The following is a 22,056-nucleotide window of genomic DNA, read 5'->3' on the forward strand; positions in this document are numbered from 1 at the left end:
TCAGGTTACATACGCTTCAGGTTACAGACTCTGCTAACCCAGGAATAGTACCTCGGGTTAAGAACTTTGCTTCAGGATGAGAACAGAAATCATGCTGCAGCGGCACGGCAGCAGCAGGAGGCCCCATTAGCTAAAGTGGTGCTTCAGTTTAAGAACAGTTTCAGGTTAAGAACAGACCTCCGGAACGAATCAAGTACTTAACCCGAGGTGCCACTGTATATAAAAAAGTGGATGTGTTACACTAGGCAAGCCGACTCCCTTTAATTCACTTCAGTTGGGCAAACCTGAAGTTTTGGTATGCACCTGAATCCCTCTTACAAAATACTGACACTCTGAAGGGAACATGACACTATGTGTGGGGCAGGTGAAGTCCTAGTTCATCTAAAAGGGGATGCTGACTGGAAGCACCTACAAAGAACTCCCAAAGACCCATATTATTTTTGCACGCATTGGTTGGAGAAAATGTGAACTGCAAAGGATAGCTGCATTTCAGTTAGCACATTGTTCTGCAAAGTGTGAATTAGGTAGGGCTTGCATTAAATTGCGAACCAAATTGCGGAGTTTCTCCCCCATCCCAACATACCATAACTGCTTGCTGGGCCGGGACACTTGTCTGTGCCATATGGTGCTGTGCGAGATGTTCAGCGAGATGTTCAGTGGGCGTCTGAGGAGTTATAATACCCTGCAAAGGGGGGGGGGGGATAGGGGACCATAATGCACCCAGTGCAAGGATGAATATGATTATCTAGCCACAACATTTGCCACAGTATTTCCTTGTTAATCAAAGCTCTAGTTCTTACTAAGGCAATAAAGATGCACATGACTGGACAGTCCTCCATGCAAAGGTTGAGTCAGCATGTCAGGAAGAAGTTTCAATCCTAGGCTTCTATACACAGGGAAATTGTTTTATGGAACAGCATTCAATTATGGAAGCAGAAACCTGCAGCCGACCATTGTTCAGTCCACAGCTTCACCATGTTAGTTGAGAACTAAGCAAAAGATTCCCTTCTTACTTGGCATCTGATAAGCAAAAGACCTTAGAATAGATGCCCATCTCCTTCCTAACCTGTTTAAAGTGTTGACTAAACTTCTGCACCCAGCCCAGGCCAATATTCATTACAGAACTTGTGGTGGCTGCAGCTTAGTGGTATAACATCTCTCCCAAGCTTGATCTCCAGCATCTTGCGGTACAGCTGGAAGAAACCCCAAGAGAACTACTGCCAGCCAGAGATAGATTGACCAATTCATGCTAATTTTTATTTTTTATCTTTATTCACTCACTCACTCACTCACTCACTCACTCAGCATAAGGCAATTCCCAATGTTCCTATAAACCCCCCCCCCTTCAGTCCCTTTATATAGCCCTTAAAACTCCCAAAACCTACCTGTGTGAGAGACTTCTGCAGGTCAGCTGACCACTAGGCCAGGTCAAAAAGAGTACTGTAGCCAATAAAAAGGTAAAGGTACCCCTGCCCGTACAGGCCAGTCTTGCCAGACTCTAGGGTTGTGCGCTCATCTCACTCAAGAGGCCGGGGGCCAGCGCTGTCCGGAGACACTTCTGGGTCACGTGGCCAGCGTGACAAAGCTGCATCTGGCGAGCCAGCGCAGCACACGGAAACGCCGTTTACCTTCCCACCAGTAAGCGGTCCCTATTTATCTACTTGCACCCGGGGGTGCTTTCGAACTGCTAGGTTGGCAGGTGCTGGGACCGAGCAGCGGGAGCGCACCCCGCCGCGGGGATTCGAACCGCTGACCTTTTGATCGGCAAGTCCTAGGCACTGAGGCTTTAACCCACAGCGCCACCCGTGTCCCTCCACTGTAGCCAATACTTGACAGTTATTATTATTTCTTACCAGCCTCTCTCTCTCTCCTCGTGTGCTTTTCAACAGCAGCTTATTCTATAGGCAATAATGCCTGCTTTAACTTTGTCAGAAATGCTGCTGCTGATTTCTGAATATCAAGCTGCTTGTTAAAGGCACATATTCAGACTAGAATCATAGAATAACAGAAGAGTTGGATGGGACCGTGAGGGTCATTTAGTCCAACCCCCTGCAATACAGGAATATTTTGCCCAGAGTGGGGCTCAAACCCACAACCCTAAGAGTCTTGTGTACTACTGATTGAGCAATCCCAACTCCTGGGATCTAGGTCATTTCCCCCTCACTCTCTGGATAACCTGTAGGTAACCTGCCCACTAACTACCTGAATGCCAGGATAGGTACTGTAGCCGACTGCTCAGATACACTCTACCAATTCAGATTAGAAGTTTTGAAAACATTGCTGCTTTCCTCCTCGTGTTCTAAAGATCTGCACTCTTGTTCTTTGGGTGAATCCCCTCCCTGGCTTCCTTTCTCGGGAGCAATGCTGCTGCTGCTTCCTTACCTGTGTGCTGCTACTTGAGGCAAGTCTTAGAGGTGCTTTGTCCGACTGGCCCATCGGTAACGACTGCCTAGTAGGGGTGCTGGCATCCGTGTGCCGTACAGATGACGTGGCTGGAAAAAAGAAGCATCTTTCAAGGATGCATGGAAGGCAGCATCCGAAAACCCCTTCCCGAGGAACTAAGAAATTAGCCTCTCCGTCCAGTGTAGGTGGGAAACATGGGAGAGAGCTGTTGCCAGTGCCTCTCCTTCCAACCTAGCAGGGGGAGAGTGGACGTGCAAATGAGCCCAAGGCGCAAAGCTATCATGCTGCCAAGGGATACTCTGAAGTGGTTGGGAGAAACAACTGGATTAATCCAAGGCTCCTGACCCATCTGATCCAGACCCAATTGCCAGCCTCCATCCTGTTATAGAGGATGGAGAGTGGCAAAGGAAAACAGAATCAGGGAAGGATGGGCTGACTCCAGTGCTGCTCTTGAACACTGGACCAGCTGCATTAGAACCACAACCACCCCTTGGTATCACAGCTGTCCCACGTGATACCTACATGCAGAGTCAGAGAGCGCCGTGTGAGAAGATCGCCGAGAGCTATGAGATGACACCGACACCCTTTCCCGACTGGCTTCTTGGTTGGTTACACATTGCCGGATATCAATGTAGCTACCGTGACTCTGGAAAGAGGCAAGCCCAGGAGGAAAAAAAGCATTGTATCATTAGCAGCGGAGATCAGCACATGCTTAACAAACAAGAACAGCAAAAGCAGCAAAGCACTGCTCTTCCAACGCGGAGGTAGATAGCCCTCTTTGGAGCAAATGATTTTTCAATTCCTCTTTCCACCTTCTCCCAAGTGTGTCTCTGGGATACAACTCCCATCATTCCCATCCTCTGCCATACTGGGTGATGGTGATGGGAGTTGGGAATCTAACAACATCTGGAGGGCCACAGGTTCCTCACTCCAGTCTTAGGTTTATCTAAGTGCTATTTTTCTAGGAAATTAAAGAGGTGCCGGAACTATGAAGGCCTCCCTTGTTCTCTTATAATGGCAACGGTGTGCACCTGAGAGCTGCCGGACCTGAGCTGCAGTGAGTTCCAGCTTGGGGTGGGGGAGCGCCCTGGGTTTATGTTTTACTTGACACATAGGCATCTCTCGGAAATATAACCCCAATGGTAAAGCGACAAAGCTCTCTGTGAATCCATGGCAATGCAGTATATCTGCAAGAATAGAAACCTGCTACATGCAGGTGAACTGGTTCATATCACTGCTTTAGGAAATAGGTGGAAAGGCTGTCTGTTGCCAAGCACCAGGTGCTTTTTCCATGCTACAACATTGTGGCTTTTCTGTCCTTCTGCTCCTCTATCGCTTTTACCCATCACTGCCGTATGACGACAGAGTCGCGCATAAAAATAGAAACGCTCTTTTATAATTAGCTCCCTTCTGCCCACTTTCTCTCAACATGTCACAGGCTTTCAACAGTATATGCAGAATTAATGAATAAATGGCCAAATTAGGGAGGCTGACTAGAAAAGTAGGGTTGCTGAGGACTCATATTACGGAGAGTGGAATGAGTACGGAAGGTGAAAAAGGAATCGGTCAGTTTACTGGCAATATCCTTCGTGAGCTTCATTAGCCCCTTAATTGGTAGCTCCCATCAGATGTAGCAGCAAAATGGCCTCGCTGTATTTAGGCCAATTCTAGTTAGCCCTCCATTTAAGTTAATGTATAGGATTCGAACATCATGTTGCCCGTACAATCACATTCAACAACCTCCCACGTAGCAAACACAATATTGATTCCACTACCTTGGGGAAATGCAATTACCTCGCAAGTACAAAACATTTAAGTCAGCTCTCCACAACAAAAGTACAACTTTGAGGGGTTCTGTAGACAACACAGGGGTGGGTGGTGTCTGTGTTTAACCACTGAACAAAACAGAATAAAAGATGAATGATCCTGATCACACAGAGACCTGTGATGGTGCCAGCCGGCAGTGTGAATTCTGTGGGTCGGCTGTATGTTAGTGTGACGCAGCGCAGGAACTGCCATGACTGTGAAGGTCCCCCTATCCTAATGCATGCCTCTGTGATGATATGGGGCAAAGGGGCAGCCACAGAGCCAATTCGAACAGGCAAGCACATCACCTGACAACTTGGTAGTTGGACGCGTGGATCCATTTCGCTGGATTTTATTTCTGGTGCGCTTCGGCATCTCATTATGAAAACCCTGGCGAGGTTTATTTTTAAAATGTTAACTGAGTTGACCCTATTAACTGGCCAGGCTATGACGATGCCCGATTGATTTCTTTTCTTTAAAAAAAAAAAAGGCAATGGAAACTGTTGTCATGACCACAGCTCTGCCCACCCTCTGGACAGCATTCTGCCTAGCCTTTAAATACACAGCAGCAATCCAGAGAGAAAACAGATCAATAAATCATTCCTTCGCTTCCAATCTTTGTCTGGCTAGAACAGGTGATTCAGCATAAAAGTCCTACAGATGTAGCTTCTGGAAATGCTGTCAACTGGCCTCCAGTCATCTCATTCCACGTATGGGTAGCATGGGATTGTACACATTATATGCTATCCGTAGCTCAGAGGCAGAAAACAGATCCTGTTTGTGGGTTTCCTCCAGGCATGTGGCTGGCCACCGTGAGAACAGGATGCTAGGCTGGGTGAGGCATGGATCTGACCCAGAGGGGCTTTTCCTGTGCCCTTAAAACATTCCCGGCACAAAGGTCCCCGTCCCACCTTCGACAAATCTTTCTTTTCAACAGTAGGAGTAGGAAAATCAGCAACATTCACGGGGGTGAGGGAGGGGAGAAAGTTTCCTTCTTCTTCTGTTTTTTAAAAAAATAGTATTAAACTATTGATGGCACCTGGTCAAGTCTCCGCTGAGTCTCTGCTGTGTGAGTAGGAGCTCTAATTATCAAATTACTCTGATAAAAAGGCTCAACCTATGAAAATAACTGCCAACTTTTATCAGTAACAGACTCCAGGAGCTGTCAGGTAGACTTTAAAATCTCCCCTCCCTTTTGAAGCTACTTAAATCAACTTTGAACTCCCCCGTTGCAAAGCCCTTAAAACTGTGGGCTGGATAAAGTAGCCCTATTGATTTCCGATTCAGAGTATGGTACTTACAAGACAATGTTGCAAAGAACTGGGGATTTCACCCACACAACCTGTAAAAACTCCCCCAATGAGGAAACAGGCCAAAATTTCAACCTACTTTCAACCCAAGGCTGATGAAGCAAATAATCCAGGAAACCTCCATTCTCATGAGTGGTCTGTTGACCACACCTGGATTGGAAGGGAGGAAAAAACCAACGACGGAGGTGAGGGAGTGGACCTAAAGACTAATTGCATCCTAACAAAACCTGGAAGAGCTGCTGCCAAGATGGGAAGCCTGTCACCCTCCAGAAGTTGCTAGTCTACAACTCCCAGCATCCTTGACTGGGTGGGAGCGATGGAGTCCAATAACACCTGGAGGAACTAATGATGTTGATCCTGACGATGGTTCTCATGTCCCCAAAATGCCATCTTGCCACCAGGAGCAAAAACACATTTCTAACAGCTCTTACTTGATCATCCCAGCACACAATACCTTCAAAGACGAAGATGCTAGTTCAATGGATGACTCTTCAAGGCCAAGATCTCTTCTTCTTTCAGCTCGAACCTCAGCATAACTATATATGTGTGTGTGTGATATATATGTATATATCGCATAGGAAAGGAAAAGAATAGAGAAGTTGGGTTAGGGTTTCCACAATTGGGACACCACCTCAGAGACAAACCTCTTGCATGATGCCAACCATATCTTGGAATGCAATGGCACACTCAATGGTCATAAAGGCTGAATGGATCCACACAGGAGGAGTGGTTGTCATGAACCTGTGGCACTCCAGATGTTGCTGGCTACAATTCTCATTTTCCCTGACCACTGGGGATGCAAGGAACTATGATGGGAACTGTAGTCCATAATATCTAGAGGCAGCAGGTTTGGAAATGATGTTCTAGAGTGCACACTCAGTTCGTCATATAGGATTCTCACCAAAACTCACCCATCACCCTCAGTGACTATACATTTCAGCTGAAGATCAGACAAAGAGGTAGGCAAAGTTGCCTTTTGCAGAAGCTCGTATGCCATTAATGATTCCACCCAGTTTCACCACTAGCACAGTACTTTCCTATGGCGAACGCTGACTTTGGATTAGAGCAATGGGTCTATGTGACAGCTGTCTCATAAGAAGTTAGATCGATGGTCCATCAAGCCCAGCAGTTTGACTGGCAGCGGCTCTCTTAGGTAATCTAAAATCTTTAACCGGAGTGACTTACAGGGCTTTAAGAAACCCCCCTTTTTATATATATCCCACGCATTCACTGTAAGAACATTGCTCAGAGTGACTTAAAACAATCTGCAATTATAAAACATGTCTGAAAAACCAATGCTATAAAAGCAAATGTAAGAGCAAAGGGAGATCAGGCAAAATCTACCCAAAACTCATCAAATGCCTGCTGTAACAACATCATAGTTTGGTAGCAGAAGGGAAGTGGGAGATGGGTTAGGTGGGTTCCCTGTTAGGTGTTCCTGAACATAGGCTCAAACACAATTTGAAAACTACAGTTGAAGAGCTGGGCTGCCAATTATTGCCCCAATTTGCACATAACGCTAAACCATGGTTTACCATAGCCAGTTTGTGCTGTGGCAAGCACTGGCCTTACACAGTTTCCCATTCTGGTGAAGTCACGAGGAAGATATCAGAAGCTTCCACTTCCATTATAGATTGTGTCTAAATCCTAAACTATAGTGAATCTTAACAATGGTTACAGGGCGGGAGGGAGCCTGCTTTGTAAACTATGGTTGAAGCCCGTTTGTTTCCACTTATCACAGCTAAGCCTAACCACAGTCTGCATGGCTTCAGGCATCAGAATAAATTGTGACTAGCCTAAACTGGAAGCAAAAGCTTCAGATCTCCTCCTCACTCATGAGGAGGAGAGTATATCAGCTGCTGCTGCTGCTCATTGTCATAATGTTTATTAAATTTATAATTCTTTACAACTCTTCAAGCAGCACAACACTAAATCACATTCTACCTTTGCATTTGAATGCAGCCATCATTAATATATAATACGATGACAGACAGGGAGAAATGATTTTATTCTAAAGAACCATTTGCTTTAAAAGTCGCTAAATGTGCTGCTGCCTGTTATCAGTTATTCTCATTTACCCATTAAATTGCTTGGGAGAGGGGACCCTCTAGAACAGAGTAAAACTGGCAGCTGATACTGTTTCTAGGCTTCTCTCTCGGCTGCCAAAAATAAAAGAGTAATAAAAATACAGTGACATTCTCCCCCACTTCCCAACCCTAATCATTTTATATAACGAAGCGCCTTATCGAGCCAATACACATAGCCAAATATTTGAACAGACATAGCTGGAGACGCAGATAAACGGCAGCAGAAATTGTGTGCCGTTTCTTACCTAACAACCGTGTGGGTGCACACGATAAACTCAGGCTTGGAGTTCCACTGATGATAAGTGACGTAGTACTGTGTTTGTAACCATATCCATTGCTGGCCTTTGGTTAAGAACCTGTAGTAGCAGGACTTGCCTTTTCCAAACTGCATCACTGCATATGAAAACAACCACTTAGTTAACATCACCAACGTATTAGGCATTTTGTCATCTTTGATCTAGAGAAACATTAATGCTCTTCTGGGCATGTGCTTAAAAAGCTGTGCATAATCCCTGTGCATGTCAAAATAACACCCATTGTAAAAGCCAAAATTCATATAGAGTGAATAAGAGGCCTGTCTAAAAGAGTTTGAGCATGTCAGGTGGGATTCTGACTCCTCCGTACCTTCAAATATCTCCTGGCTCCACTTCTATTCCTGCCCTGCCATATCTGGGGCCACTTTTGCACTCTGCTCTGACTTTTAAGCTTGTTTTTGAGCCAGGGGCGGGGGCGGGCTGTTCTGTCAGATATTCACTGCCTCCTTTTCAAACCATCTAAGTACACCTCTGTCTATTTTCAGAGCTGGAAAATGGAAAGAGGCAGAAATTTGATCTGAAAAGCAAAAGCATAGCTGCTAATTCAAAATGTTCACAGCTTTCGCACTTCGAAAATTGTAAACAGGCCTGCCCCCCTCACCTCCCACACCAGCTGAAAGACAGGAGCACAGTTGCTAGACTGCACACTGGCAAGTTGCTCTGTCCTTCCATAAGGGGCTTGTGCATTTTGTGACCCACCAAGCTCAAATAATTCCAAGGTTTCAAGAAAAATCAAGTCTGGTGTATGCTTGTTTGTTTGTTTGAAAAAAACAAGGCTAGTAGGACTTCTCAAGAACCTGAAAAACAAATAGCTGTTTGGTGCTTCTTCCCTGAGCACTGCAACATTATTATTGTCTCTGTGTTGTACACTCTTTTCCCCCTTTTACTGCCGGGAAGGGTTGAGGATTCCAAGTCCCATCACCTGTGATCATTGGCAACGCTGATGGGAGTTGGAGTCCAACACACATGGAGAACCATAGGTTCCACTTCTTTGAAACGATGGGGGCCCAACTCACTCCAGCAGTCCTAATTAACTAGCACAGTGGTACCTCGGGTTAAGAACCTAATTCGTTCTAGAGGTCCGTTCTTAACCTGAAACTGTTCTTAACCTGAGGTACCACTTCAGCTAATGGGGCCTCCCGCTGCTGCCGCGCGATTTCTGTTCTCATCCTGAAGCAAAGTTCTTAACCTGAGGTACTATTTCTGGGTTAGCGGAGTCTGTAACCTGAAGCGTCTGTACCCTGAAGCATCTGTAACCCGAGGCAACACTGTACTTCTAAAGCTTCAGCACGAATCTTTGTGTTGCAACCAGACAACTCTACACAGAGTTGATCAGGAAGAATCCTGTGTTAGCAGTGCAGGGATTTGCACTTGAGGAAACAATTCCCCAATACACTGGCAAAGTGAAGAACCCTGAGAGAAGCAGCTGAAATCTGAAGCTCCTAAATGCTGCAAGTACCCCACACCCTGATACAAACAAACAAACAAACAAACAAACAAACATATCAAAAAGCTTCCTAACAACGACAAGTAACCAAATGCAAGATGTTCATATATTTCTATCTCCTCCAGCTTCAACCCCAAAGTGAGAGCTGCCCCTTTCTCCTTTTGTATGTTAATAGCAGCTTGGCATACACAAAAGTCTGGCATCCTGGGGTTTGGGTGGCATCTAGTTCCACTTGTTAAATTCACATGCATTGGGCTGCTGTTAGAGGCATGGTAGCAGCACTAATGGTGGGGGGATCAGCCACTCCACCCCAAAGTATTAGCAAGCAGCCGAGAACCTCTGCAGTTACAGAGAGACAGCCAGGGTCTGCGAAGGCCTGAGGAGACCTAAAAGAGAAGCGAACAACAAAACTTGGCAGGGAGTTAAGTACGCCTCTTAATCTGGTTAACGAGAACATCCAGCACACTCTGTAACAGGTCATGCAATCCAGACACTGCCAGGAGTTAGGGTGAGCACTGCGGCAGAGATCAGTTTAATTTTTCTCCCTTCAGTCCCTGCAGCAAAAATTGCATCTATTGGTCTGCTGGAGATTTCATGTGGAAACCAAATGCTGCCATGGCTTGGTGGGACTTTTTGGGTCCATCGTTACAAGATCCAAGAGAAATCATCCTATGCATGAAGAGTGTGTGTGTGTGTGTGTATATATATATATATATATATATGAGCATGTGCCTTGCAAACCACTGAGCAAAGTAAGGTATTAATAATAAAGGCTATGTCTCTTCAATTTGGTCCTCTGAAACAGCTTCAAAAGCACAGGTGGTAGAGAGGTAACATAAGAAGGCTGAGTCCCAAACTAGATTTGACGTTAAATACATATTTGCTTTTAGCATGCACGCTTTAAAAAATGCAAATATTAATTTGTTTGTATGTTTTTATTTTCTTTCTTTTTTTTTACATGATTTCTTTCTTGCTTCTCACAATTTTGTACACATCCCTCACCGTAAGGTCCCAGGGCAGGTTACAACAGAATAGGCAATTTTAAAACAAATAAACCCATTACAATTATAATAGCAGCTCCATCTGGGGGTTTAGGCTGATAATGATATGGATTTCCATCCGTCCTTTGAAACTGCTATTTGTGTTTGAGTGAGTGAGAGGTTTTCTCCCAATTCCAGAAAAACCCAATGGCGGCAAGGGAGGGATATTTCCTCCCAGTGAAGATACTAACTTCAAATAAGGCATTTTACTTGGTATCACAGCAGAGTAAATTCCCTTTCTGCCTGTTCTAATTCCATTCATTATCAGTACTCCCAGCTAATACAATCTGCATTTTAAAAAACAACAACAGCCAAACAACCCTGCATGCTAAATGCAAATATAGGTTTAATGTCCAGTCTAATTTGGCTCTGGGTTGACATCATTTTACAGTTAAGTTTTCCATCACAAATGGTTTTCATATGGCTGCAGTGATTTGCACTGGTGTTCTAAGCTTAGGGTGGAGAGAGAGAACAAGAAATGCAATTAAAATACACACATCTGCCAGTCCATTGCACGTAGTGAACAGAGACACTTACAGTGTTCGTGGCACCGAGCAAGAAGTTCCAGGTCGTCTGCATGGTAATAGTCGTAACCTGAAGTCCCAAGCACCTCAAAGGGTAAATAACCTATAATAGGTGGGGCCCTAGAACAAGAGGGGAGGAAAGCTGTGAGTACAAAGTTTGCCATTTTGAGAGCTCTTTAGCGGGGGGGGGGGGAGCGGGAGCATTATCCTAAAATTATTTTTTCTTGTTTTGCAAGAAAGATATGTTGGTTGCAATCTTATCTGCAATATGCTTGGAAACAAGTCCTACTGAATTCAATGGAGCTTACTCCTGGATAGACAGCATAGGATTGCACCATATCTTAGCTAGCGCTAAAGAGAGATTGCTTAAGAGGATGAATGGCAATGTAAATAATTATTGTTGTTAAAAGTAACCCGCCTTAAGCCTTGAGAGAGCCAATCAGAACTCACCTTACTGGTCTAAATGGACCAATGGCCTGAGCCGATGTTAAGTCAGCTTCCTACGTATGTCGTTAAGGAGTTTACTCACTTCTTGGGATTTAAGCAGCAAATGGGGAGAGGGAAGTGAGTCATTCGTTACCAAATGCCTGGGAAGTTTTATAAGTTGACAGACGCTCAGGGTATCCAGATAGGGAACCAAAAAATTTGTGCGCTATGGTTAGTGCTGTGTGTACACGCCATGATTATAGAAGCTGCTTCCTAAGACTCCCAACCCTTTTGTTTAAACAAAGAATCATATTTCTACCCATTATGAGCACATAGTCTTGAAAGCACATGGCCAAAACCAGGGGATTAGCTGTGGGCAGAAGTCAGGGGCTTCCGTTTCCTCCCTAGCTCCTCGTCCGCCAGCCCCCCATGAAAAGCAGAGAAGGAACAATTTATGTGAAGTTGTTTTTTAATAATAATAATAATAATAATATGGAAGAAACTGTGCAAAGTAAGGGTAAATCATGATAACAGGTGATATTTGTTTTTAACCATCTTTTAATTTTTAAGTTTCATTTTAATAAATTAAATTAATTATGATTACTGTTTCTGAATTTAAATGTCCCTTACAGTCATCATGGCTGGCAGCCATTTATAGAGGTTCCCTCCATCAATTAATCTAACAATCATCTTTTAACACAGCAGTGGGGGTACAGTGGCCCTCCAAATGCTGTTGGACTACAAGTCCCAGAAGCCCCAGCTGTTCATAGAATCTTGTAATTGTAGAGTTGGAAGGGACCCTGAGGGTCATCTAGTCCAACCCCCTGCATATGCAGGAATATGCAGTTGGCCCATATGGGGATGGAACCAGCGCTAGTGGAGCTTTAGTGGAGATTTGTCCCTGCCTGGAGAAGCTTCATCTATGGCTACCTATCAAATCAACCTGCTGTTAAGGGCATACTAGACTAGTAGGCTGGGTTGTTTCTCCACTTCCCACACCAACCCCAATCTCAACAAACCACAGCAAACTTGTCTGTGAGCACAGCCACCACCACTGGGGAAAGCTTGTCATTAAGCCAAGTCTCCTATGTTCAGGGAATAATCTTCGAACAGCTGTGTGACAAAATGTATACAATGACTCCTGCATAATTGTTCTGATTACACCTAAGAACAGGCCAATATATAAGTAAGTCACAAGCAGAACAACATATCCTTCCCTTCCACATAAGGCATAATTTGGCAATCTACACATTCATGCCCTCAGTCCTGCCTTTCAGCACAAGCCGAAACTTGTTTGCTAAAACCTGAGTCTTGCTTTGCACTCCCAGGTAAGTAAAAACATGCACAGGACTGCAAACACTCTTTCAACAAAGAGCTTGTGTCGGCTCTCAGAAGGAACAGTTAACAGCAAATTCTGCACAATTTTGGGCAAACAATTCAGGGTAGAGATGTGTGCGTATGCGCTGAGGAAATAGTTAATGCTCTTAGAAATTATGGCATTCACAAGAACAAGCTGGAGGCTTTTTATTGCATAACAGAATAACATCTTCCTTCCTTTTAGTCACTCTCAGTATGCTTTTTGCAAGAGGAAAGGCAAGTGTCACAAAGCAACCTACAAATAGGTTATAAAAACCAGCGAGATTGAATTCAGCTGGGGGGCGGGGGTGTTGCAAAGTGTGCTATGTATTGGGGCAATGGGAACCAACCCAAAGCGAATACTTCCCTCTGCCGCAAAAATGGTACAAGAAATATGAAGGCATGTTATGTGTGTTTCTTAGGTTTATGCCTAATATTTTCAAAAATTTCACACAGATATGCTCATTGGAAACCCACGATTGGATGAGTGGGTTGTCTTTGAATAACAGGACTGCCTAACCTGTGGCCCTCCAGATTTTCCTAGCATGGCCAATTGTGAGAAATGATGGAAACTGTGGCTCACAACATGTGAGCCATCCTATTGTATGTGTGAAGCTCTGCTTCACGCAGGAAAGAAAGGTCTATCAGTAGCTGCTAGACATTGACAAGCAAAATCTGAACACAACGTTGCAGTATAAACTGTTCCTGCTCAGGTTTCCAGCCAAACATGCCCTTTTCCAGGTTGTTCCATTCCACCTGCCTTACTTTCCCATCTTCAGCATTCAGCTAGACATTCAATGGCTATTTAGCATGGTCAGTCCTCACTGCGCTGATGTTAAGATTTCCCTCCATTAGGGCCCTTAAACTTTTTATTTGTACTTCTGAAAGTCTTGGGACTCCCTTGTGTGTGGATGGTCTGTTTCAGCTACAGAAGGGATCCACTCTTGGGACAATAAGCTCACTACCGGAATACATGCGTAGGTTGACTAAATGGAATATTCAGGTTGAGAGGCAGCATGACCTCAACCTCAGTGAGTATTAGTTGCTTGCCTCCATTGTGATTTTGGGCTTCACAAATCTAGCAGGACTCTTCTTATGTTGGCAATGGAATGCATACTGATAGATGTTTGTGGCACACCAGAGCAAAACTACTGAGTGTTTCCATATTTGCCTGAGGGACTATCACACTAACCGTGCAATCCTATGCATCTTTGCATAAAGAGGCACTGTGTTATAGTGGTTTGTATTGGATTAAAACCTGGGAGATGTGGGTTCAAACCCCCACTCAGTCATAAAGCTTTGAATGGTGGGGTGTGTACATAGCTGTAGTCTAAAAAACCAGGAAGGCACCAGGTTGCAGAAAGTTGCTCTGATGCAAAGCCAATTATTTCCCATAGAGAAGTTTATCAAGGCTGCAGTCCTAAGAAAACTCAAAGAGGTTTTTGAGTATGCATGCACAGGATCACAAATTACAAGTGTCTTTGATTACACTTTGTTTAAGTAATATTATCAGGTTCCCAAATTTTGTAGCATTTCTTTTACTTCACTAAAAATCTCTCCCCCCCCCCCCAAAGCCTAATTCACTGCAAAAGTCAAACTTTTTTTTTTTGGTCCAGCACTTATAAATACAAGGGCCATGTTGTTAACAAAAATGCTGTGGAGAGATCGTAAAGTGATTTCAGAACTGTCTGTACTGTTGAAGGAGAACAGATCCTTCAAGTAATAACAAAAGTATTACTTGTGATCTGCTAATGAGTTGGCATATTAGCAGTACAAGCTGAAAAGCACACCCCCTCATTTTTAGGTTATTCATTGCTTAGGATATTTGTAACTTCCTGTGCTGCTTGGAATTTGGACATTCTTCTTAGGATTTCCGAATAGGAAACTGGTGACTCAGCATGGTATGAAATGCAAGAATAAGTAACACAGAAATTGCAGTGTCCTATTGTACTATTGGGAAAATGGAACATAAGGACAAGTAATGCAAATAAAACAGCAAAAGGAGGATATTGCACATCCATGCACACACATGCACAAGTCTGCAAAGACACTGTATTAACCTGCCCCATCCCATGCAAAACGCATGTTCACCTAATCAAATCTAGCTTTATAAGTCAGGCTGTATGTCTGCATGCAGTTCCTTTGCTGAAACTTTGCTCCTTCTTCCACATGAGTTATCAAAACAAACTAGGAACCACAGTGAACCATAACTTCCCATTGCACATGAACTGGAAACTATGGCTTCAAAGTGAGCTTTAAAGAGCCACAGCCCTTTGACAGTATCTTCTATTCTGGAGGATTAGGTTTGGTATATGTCCGGAATTTCCTGGACATAACTGGAATATGGCAGTTGGAAGCAGTGTTGGAAATCGCTGAAATGCCCAGGAAGTCCATTATTTTGCCGAATTTCCTTAAAAAGCTCAACAACTTTTGTGTCTAGATTTTCATTTTTTGGAAATATGGCAATCCTATTTCTGAATGTTTTGGAAGTTGAACGGACTTCTGGAACGGATTCTGTTCGACTTCCAAGGTACAACTGTACTTTGAAATATACACAACCTTTTTCTGTGGATTCTGAAAGCTAGGATAGCCATGCCTGGATAGCATGAATAATATGAATCCAATTGGGAGAGGCTGAGTACAGTGGTACCTCGGGTTAAGAACTTAATTCGTTCTGGAGGTCTGTTCTTAACCTGAAACTGTTCTTAACCTGAAGCACCACTTTAGCTAATGGGGCCTCCTGCTGCCGCTGCTGCGCGATTTCTGTTCTCATCCTGAAGCAAAGTTCTTAACCCAAGGTAATATTTCTGGGTTAGTGGAGTCTGTAACCTGAAGCGTATGTAACCTGAGCTACCACTGTATATGAGTGGTTTCACACCGCTGCCTCAAGGTAGGATTTCCTGTGACTTTTTTTGTTTAAAATAGTAACACAGTTTCCCATAATACTCCCCCCCCCCCCTCAGAGCACTGTATACAATCCATATCTTGTCTTTGTAATTCTCTCCTTTCCATGTAAATTATTTAAGGTTGCCCGTGTCTGGTTTATTACTTTATTGCAAATTAATTGCTTGTATTGTCTTGGCAGATTTGACCTTTTAATAGAAAAACATACTAAGAGGTCTATAAATCGACTAGATCTTTTTAATAAGAATATAAAAAAATTCTGGCCCAGTTTCATACCACATCAATTTCATTAGCTAAGAATCTCCAGTCTCCACTCTCCTCCTCCCATGTGGTCAAGAGGAAGATTTTAGCAGGTTTTTCTCATTTTCCCTTGGCTTGTTTTGCACAGAGATGGGATGCAGTTAGTAACAAACCCTGGACAGTTTCAACAGAAGCTAACTTCAAAACATGGTTTCTTCAGCTTGTTTTAAACAGAAGCCAAAACCCATGTTCTACTTCTGGCTGTGTGGGAGGCAGAACTATGCACTCTCAAGACTCTCATTTTCTCTTTTCCTGCTCCGGCATGTCTCATCAAACCATGGTTTAGTGGGTGTGAAGTACAAGTGCAGCCGCGAGTGGTAACTACACTTGCTTTCCCACATATTGTAGAATGATGGTTGTGCAATTCATCTGCCGCAGCTGCAACAAAACATGTCTCTCCCATATTGGTCTACAGTAGGTGCTGTAGCTCTCCCATGGTCTGGCTTCACCCCAAGGCACATTCATTAGTCAAACAACAGGTTGTGCATATAAACCACAAGGTGAAACCTTAACCAGAGTTGTCTTCAAATGCTTTGCCAGAATACACAAGCGTTAAAAATGTGTAGAGGAGCAAGGAGGCTTATTTCTACTGCATGCACAGGGCTTCTCTCAGGCCTTTGTGCATTAGGCACAAATCCTGAAAAGTCAGAGTTCTCAAGTGCTTGGAAATTTCTAAGTGTGTTCAGTTAAATGTGCTCAAGAAGCCCCACCCCCCTTCAGACCTTTCTGCCGAACTTGGTCATTGTTTCCTTTACAAAAACGGGTACATTTATTTACCGAGCGTGCAATTTACCTATGGAACTCATAGCCACAAGATGCTGCAAAGGTCATGCACACATTCACACAGTGTTTTTAAAATGCTAAGATAAGCATGTGAAGCATAGCTCTGTGTTTGCTAGGCTGTGAGCAATGGTAGTCACAAATGCAACCTCCATACTCCGCGACAAAATAAGGTAGATTTTTAAAAAATACATTCCTTGGGTTACGGAAGCCCTTCTATTATAAAAAGGGAATCTTTTGAACCAATTCTTAACATCTGAGTATTATAACTTGGGGATCAATAGCAGATGTTGTGAAAGGAGAGAGTGCTGAACTAATAAACATTTGACCCAATGTGTCAATTTTAATGCTCTCAAATTTACTTAATTCGACTATGAATCCAAAACCTGGTTAGGAATTAAGATTAGTTTGTCTTCTCCAACTCTCCCCCCCCCCCACTTCCACCTTGAGGTGGTTTCTCCTCTCCCCTTAAAAATGCATTAATTTAAAACAAACATATCCATCTCACCTGTGGTCTAAAAACAAAAATTTCCATTCCAGGCTGTGCCTCGATGTGAATTCTTCACACGGTTCTTCCACATTGCAAAGTTCCTGCAGAAACAGATGGCAGGACAAGGTTTTTTCCTCCTCTTTCTCTCCCCCCCCCTTTTTATAAATGCAGCTCTTGGAAAACAAATACGTCTTTCTGACAAACACATGGGCCATATGGTGAATGAGGCTGCTGGGTTTGCAGGCCTTTGAAAAAACCTGATGAAAATTGCTCCCAACTACATTCCTCTACGTTCCTTGCTTATTTTATTTTTCTATGGGTGCAGACCAAAAGGCTGCATTAACTTAGCCAAGGCTGTTAAATGAGCCAGTGTCAGAGAGAGCATTACAACCTATTGGCCCAAAGCTGCTGAACAACAAGGATGAGAAATCTCAAGTGAACATGATAATGGAGAAGGTTTGCAGGCTCACTTGGCAAAGGACATGGCTATTCTGTCACAAACATCATGCAACCTGATGCTTCTGCGCCAGCATTGGAAATCCCACATTCACTGTGTAGCCATGTGTTGGCCCTTACCCACAGCCTTGCAAATAAGCCTACAAATTCCACTAGCCTGCCAAAACCTTTACTAGCCAGATGAGCAAGGGATGGAGAACTATGTCTTTTCTGCAACAGTCTGCTGTATTCCTGTGCTGGCCATTTAGGAGAGATAGAGTGCTCTCTCTCTCTCTCTCTCTCTCTCTCTCTCCTACCTGCATGGAATTCCTTCTCACCTCTTGCTACCAGGCTTGAGCCTAAATACCAGGCTGCTGTATATAGCTAAGGAAGCGAATAGCATGGCCCTATGAGTGAACTCTAGCTGACAGAAGACAGAAGGGCATGTCTGATACTCCTGGGAAGAAGGGCCTCAGTTACACAGCAGGCCTTGCACTAAGCAATTATATATTTTTTTTATAACTAAGCCCCAGTTTCTAGTGTGGGGATTGAATCCATGATGTATGAAAATTCAGTCAAGTTCCCATGATTCTACAGTCAAAACCAACTTTCAGCAGATAAGGTATCTGGTATCTGGACTATTCCACTTCAGGCTACAGGTGTGGCTCATATGAAGTGGGGTTCAATAATCCCCCCCCCCAAAGTAAAATAGCAGATCAGGCAGATGGCTAGGATAGAGCTCTTCTCGTTTACATGTATGTTTTCTATGTATAGGGGATTTTGCTTGTGTGCCTGTTTATTTAGATGAGCATTCAGTCATGCAAGTCCATGAGTGCTAATGGTTTTGCTCATCTGCTGCTTGTGAGAATTGGCTTCAAGTGTTAAGTACCTTCTTTGGGCTTATAACTGGACTATGCATTCATAAAAAGTCATATGTAAGAGTCATTCTGGGATGCTACCACTTCTGGAGTACTGCCCCATGCTAAAAAAAACACCTTCCTGCTCATGTGGAAAACCAGGATATCAGGGGAAGTTTGGTTTTTGCCAGTTGTTATATGAAAAATGCATGTGCATTCTGAAGCAGCAGAGTTCCACAGCTTCTCATATGACTTTTGAGATGTTTCAGTAATTTTTTTATGTACACTGGGTTAGGAGCCTTGGTAATTAAGCAGTATAAAAGGTAAAGGGACCCCTGACCATTAGGTCCAGTCGTGGCCAACTCTGGGGTTGCGGCGCTCATCTTGCTTTACTGGCCGAGGGAGCTGGTGTACAGCTTCCGGGTCACGTGGCCAGCATGACTAAGCCGCTTCTGGCGAACCAGAACAGCGCACGGAAATGCTGTTTACCTTCCCGCTGGAGCAGTACCTATTTATCTACTTGCACTTTGACGTGATTTTGAGCTGCTAGGTTGGCAGGAGCAAATAGCTTGAATAAAATTAACAAACAGATGCTGATCTTGTGAAACTCATTAGAAGCTCTCTTCTTCTGCCCCTCTCACCCACTGAGCCTGCCCCCTTTAAGACAGTGGTGGGGGTCCTCAGGCTCCAGCAGGCCAATGTGGCCCTCTGGGGCTCCCTGTCAGGCCCTCAGAAGCCTTCCCTGGCTATGCTGCTCACTTCCCCTGATTCACACCTTGAGTGACTTTGCCTGGCTGGAATAGTGCCTACTGCTTTGCCTGCATGGAGGTCAGAGAGGAGTGTGCAACTGTGTGAAGAAACCAGCCTAAAAATGCGAAGGTATAGCTCACATTTGTTGCCCCAACCCACTTTTCCCATTTGCCCTGCCCACCACTAAGTGGCCCAGGAAAAAAATGCAGCCCCCCACCCCAACCAGTTCCCTACCCTGGTTTATGACAAAACTGCACTAATCAGAGAGACTGCATACCTTCAAGAACTGTGGAGTGACGAGACGAACTGTTGCTACTAGGCAGACCTGCTCTTCGTTGGCCGATCGGAACGCTCGCGCGATGGCAGACTCAAAGCCATTGTAAGAAGATGTAGGCACTGAAAGCAAAAGCACAAAACGATCATTCAGAAACTGAGTTTTCATTGTTGTTTGAGACAAATTCATGGAGGGTAAGGCTTGCCATGATTGCTATGTTCCACCTCCACTGTCAGACAGTGGGTGCTAGGAATCAGAGCTGAGGGGAATGCTGTTGGGCTTCCCATAGACTACAGTGGGACAGATGGGGAAGGCAGAAGACATGGAAAACTCTGACCCTATAGCTTCGCTGCCTTGCAGGACATCTTTGGGAGAAGAAAAGGCTAAGGAGTAAACCTTACACAAATCCAGAGTGGAGTCCCTCAGACGGCAACTTGTACGCCTCCTTCCAGCTGGTGCCAAACACCTTGCTCTGCTTTCCATCAGCGCGGTTGAGAGGGGGATCTTGTCATCTGGGCAGCCCAGAACCTCCATGCACACTGCTGGCCAGGCTTGCGCCCCAGAGAGGTCTACTTTGATTCTGCTAATGCAGTCATTTGACTTCACCCTGGGAGGCACACTCCATTGTCTCTCGAGACAGAAGGGTGCCAAACATCTGGTTGGCCCCTGTGAGAACACTCAACTATTTGCACCTTTGATGTTATTCACTGGGGCTCTTTTGTTAGGTTCTTAAGTAAAGACAGCATTTCCAAAACTTTCTTGTCTACTTTTGGTTGTCATCCCCCTCAATATTCACCCAGTGCCAATAAAACCAAGCCAGCTAAACTTTCTTCTTTATGAACATCCAGCATAACAAGACTTCTTTTATTTGAGAGATTATTTCAGAAATGTTGGCGTAGCATTGTTATACTGGAAAAGATTGTGAAACGGAGCTGCAAAAAGGTCACGAAGACCTTGGACAGGGAAAAGAAAACAACTCTATTCAGTACTGAAATAGGGACCTCCCCCCACCCCGACTGGATTCTTTGGGGCAGGGGCAAGGGCTCTATGTCCCTGATGCAATCATAGAGCATTAGTAGCTAATTTACTTTGGATTCTCCACACATCATTCTGCTTTATTAGTTGTTTTGAAATGCTTTCCCAAAATTACTCCATTATTACTCCATTAAAATTATTACCGTCTGGAAGGGAACTCTTGCCTGACACAGTGCAACACAACCTCCCACAAAAGCAAAAATTTGACCTTTTGCTGTTAGGCAAAGATCAGAAGAAGACCTGGATGGTCGCCAGATTCTGTGTACAAATCTGTAGGCGCAGACCATCGCCCAACTCAAAATAGTCCGGCCTGAAAATCCCCAAACTCGGTTCCATGGGTGACTCTGCGTCAACCCCCTGGGGTAGTTTATTGTTGCACATTGTTTTAATTGTCTGTTTTAACCATATTTGCACATCAGTTTCTAATGTTGCGAGTGTCCTCTGTTTCTGAGGATTCTACTCTGCAGCCTCTTATAGTTGTTTTAACTGCGAGTCTTTTAGTTCTTACGCTCTTACAGTTGTTTTAACTGCATGTTTTTATTTGTTTTTAGTTCTTATCTGTTTTAATTAACAGTTTTTATCCATCCATTATCCGTGTTTAATCTTGTATTTTATTCAGATGTTTTATCCTATGCTTGTTTCTTTGTTCTTATTTGCTCCAACATTTATCAGTTAAAAAAAATAATCCTAACTGCTCTTTTATTTATATGTTGTTGTTTTTTTTTCCTGGTCTGTGACCATAATAAAGTTCATTCATTCAGTGCAACACAAGTTGGGGGCAATAAACTAGAACATCAGTGATACAGAATGTAAAAAGATTTCAGCAGGAAACTATGAAGCATAAACTGAATGCGAATGAAGCGGTAGGTCCACTGGGAAACCTCTAAAGGTGCAAACAGTATTGATACCATCATCATGAGCACAAACCATCATGAAGGCTCAATAATAATAAAAACATTTGGAAGACTTAAAACGATCTGGTAGAAAACAGAAGGAAAGTGGGGAAAGATTTTGTGAAGTCCATAACAGGATGTCCACTGTGATGCTATGCCCTGGCTTTATTCCACAATGCAAAAATGATGATCCCCACATGCACTAAAAATAATAATATCCCGATTAACATACTGTGTCTGCACCAGAAACTTTAGAGGTTCAACAGGTTTAAGGCAACTCTATGAGCAGGGGGGAGAGGGACAGTGATAATACAATGGCTTACCATTAGTAAAATATTTAAATTCCACTACAAATTTCACATATTCATATGTAATGGGTTCATTTGGATCTAAATTTCCTCGGGCTAAATGACAACAAAATTCTATCTGTTTTTCAGCTGAAAGAGAAAGAGAGAGAAAATGTCTTAGAAATTTCAATACTAACTTCATCCCTTCAGAAAACTCTGGATATCCAACCCCAAAATAAAATATTTTAGAAGAAATGTAAGGACATGGGCCCAAAATGACAGCACTCTATGGCAAGAAAAAGCCACTTCTTTGCAACACATTTTAATTGTGTAAACTG

The 22,056-nt window shown here is 43.7% G+C and overlaps 1 protein-coding gene across 3 annotated transcripts in view; it reads right to left on the bottom strand.

Annotated features, from left to right (window-relative positions):
• PASD1 (PAS domain containing repressor 1) overlaps positions 1-22,056 on the bottom strand; it is a 100,026-nt gene that overhangs the window by 14,084 nt on the left and 63,886 nt on the right. For all 3 annotated transcript variants that reach the window (XM_077922245.1, XM_077922246.1, XM_077922247.1), the window contains 9 exons: positions 21,755-21,868; positions 19,507-19,625; positions 17,206-17,288; positions 10,945-11,051; positions 7,852-7,999; positions 5,974-6,055; positions 2,926-3,049; positions 2,383-2,492; positions 584-682 (listed from right to left, as the gene is read on the bottom strand). In XM_077922245.1, the coding sequence (XP_077778371.1) occupies positions 584-682; positions 2,383-2,492; positions 2,926-3,049; positions 5,974-6,055; positions 7,852-7,999; positions 10,945-11,051; positions 17,206-17,288; positions 19,507-19,625; positions 21,755-21,868 (986 nt within the window). The remainder of the gene's footprint in view (positions 1-583; positions 683-2,382; positions 2,493-2,925; positions 3,050-5,973; positions 6,056-7,851; positions 8,000-10,944; positions 11,052-17,205; positions 17,289-19,506; positions 19,626-21,754; positions 21,869-22,056) is intronic.

Source organism: Podarcis muralis, chromosome Z (genome assembly GCF_964188315.1).
Source record: "Podarcis muralis chromosome Z, rPodMur119.hap1.1, whole genome shotgun sequence".
Classification (NCBI taxonomy): domain Eukaryota; kingdom Metazoa; phylum Chordata; class Lepidosauria; order Squamata; family Lacertidae; genus Podarcis; species Podarcis muralis.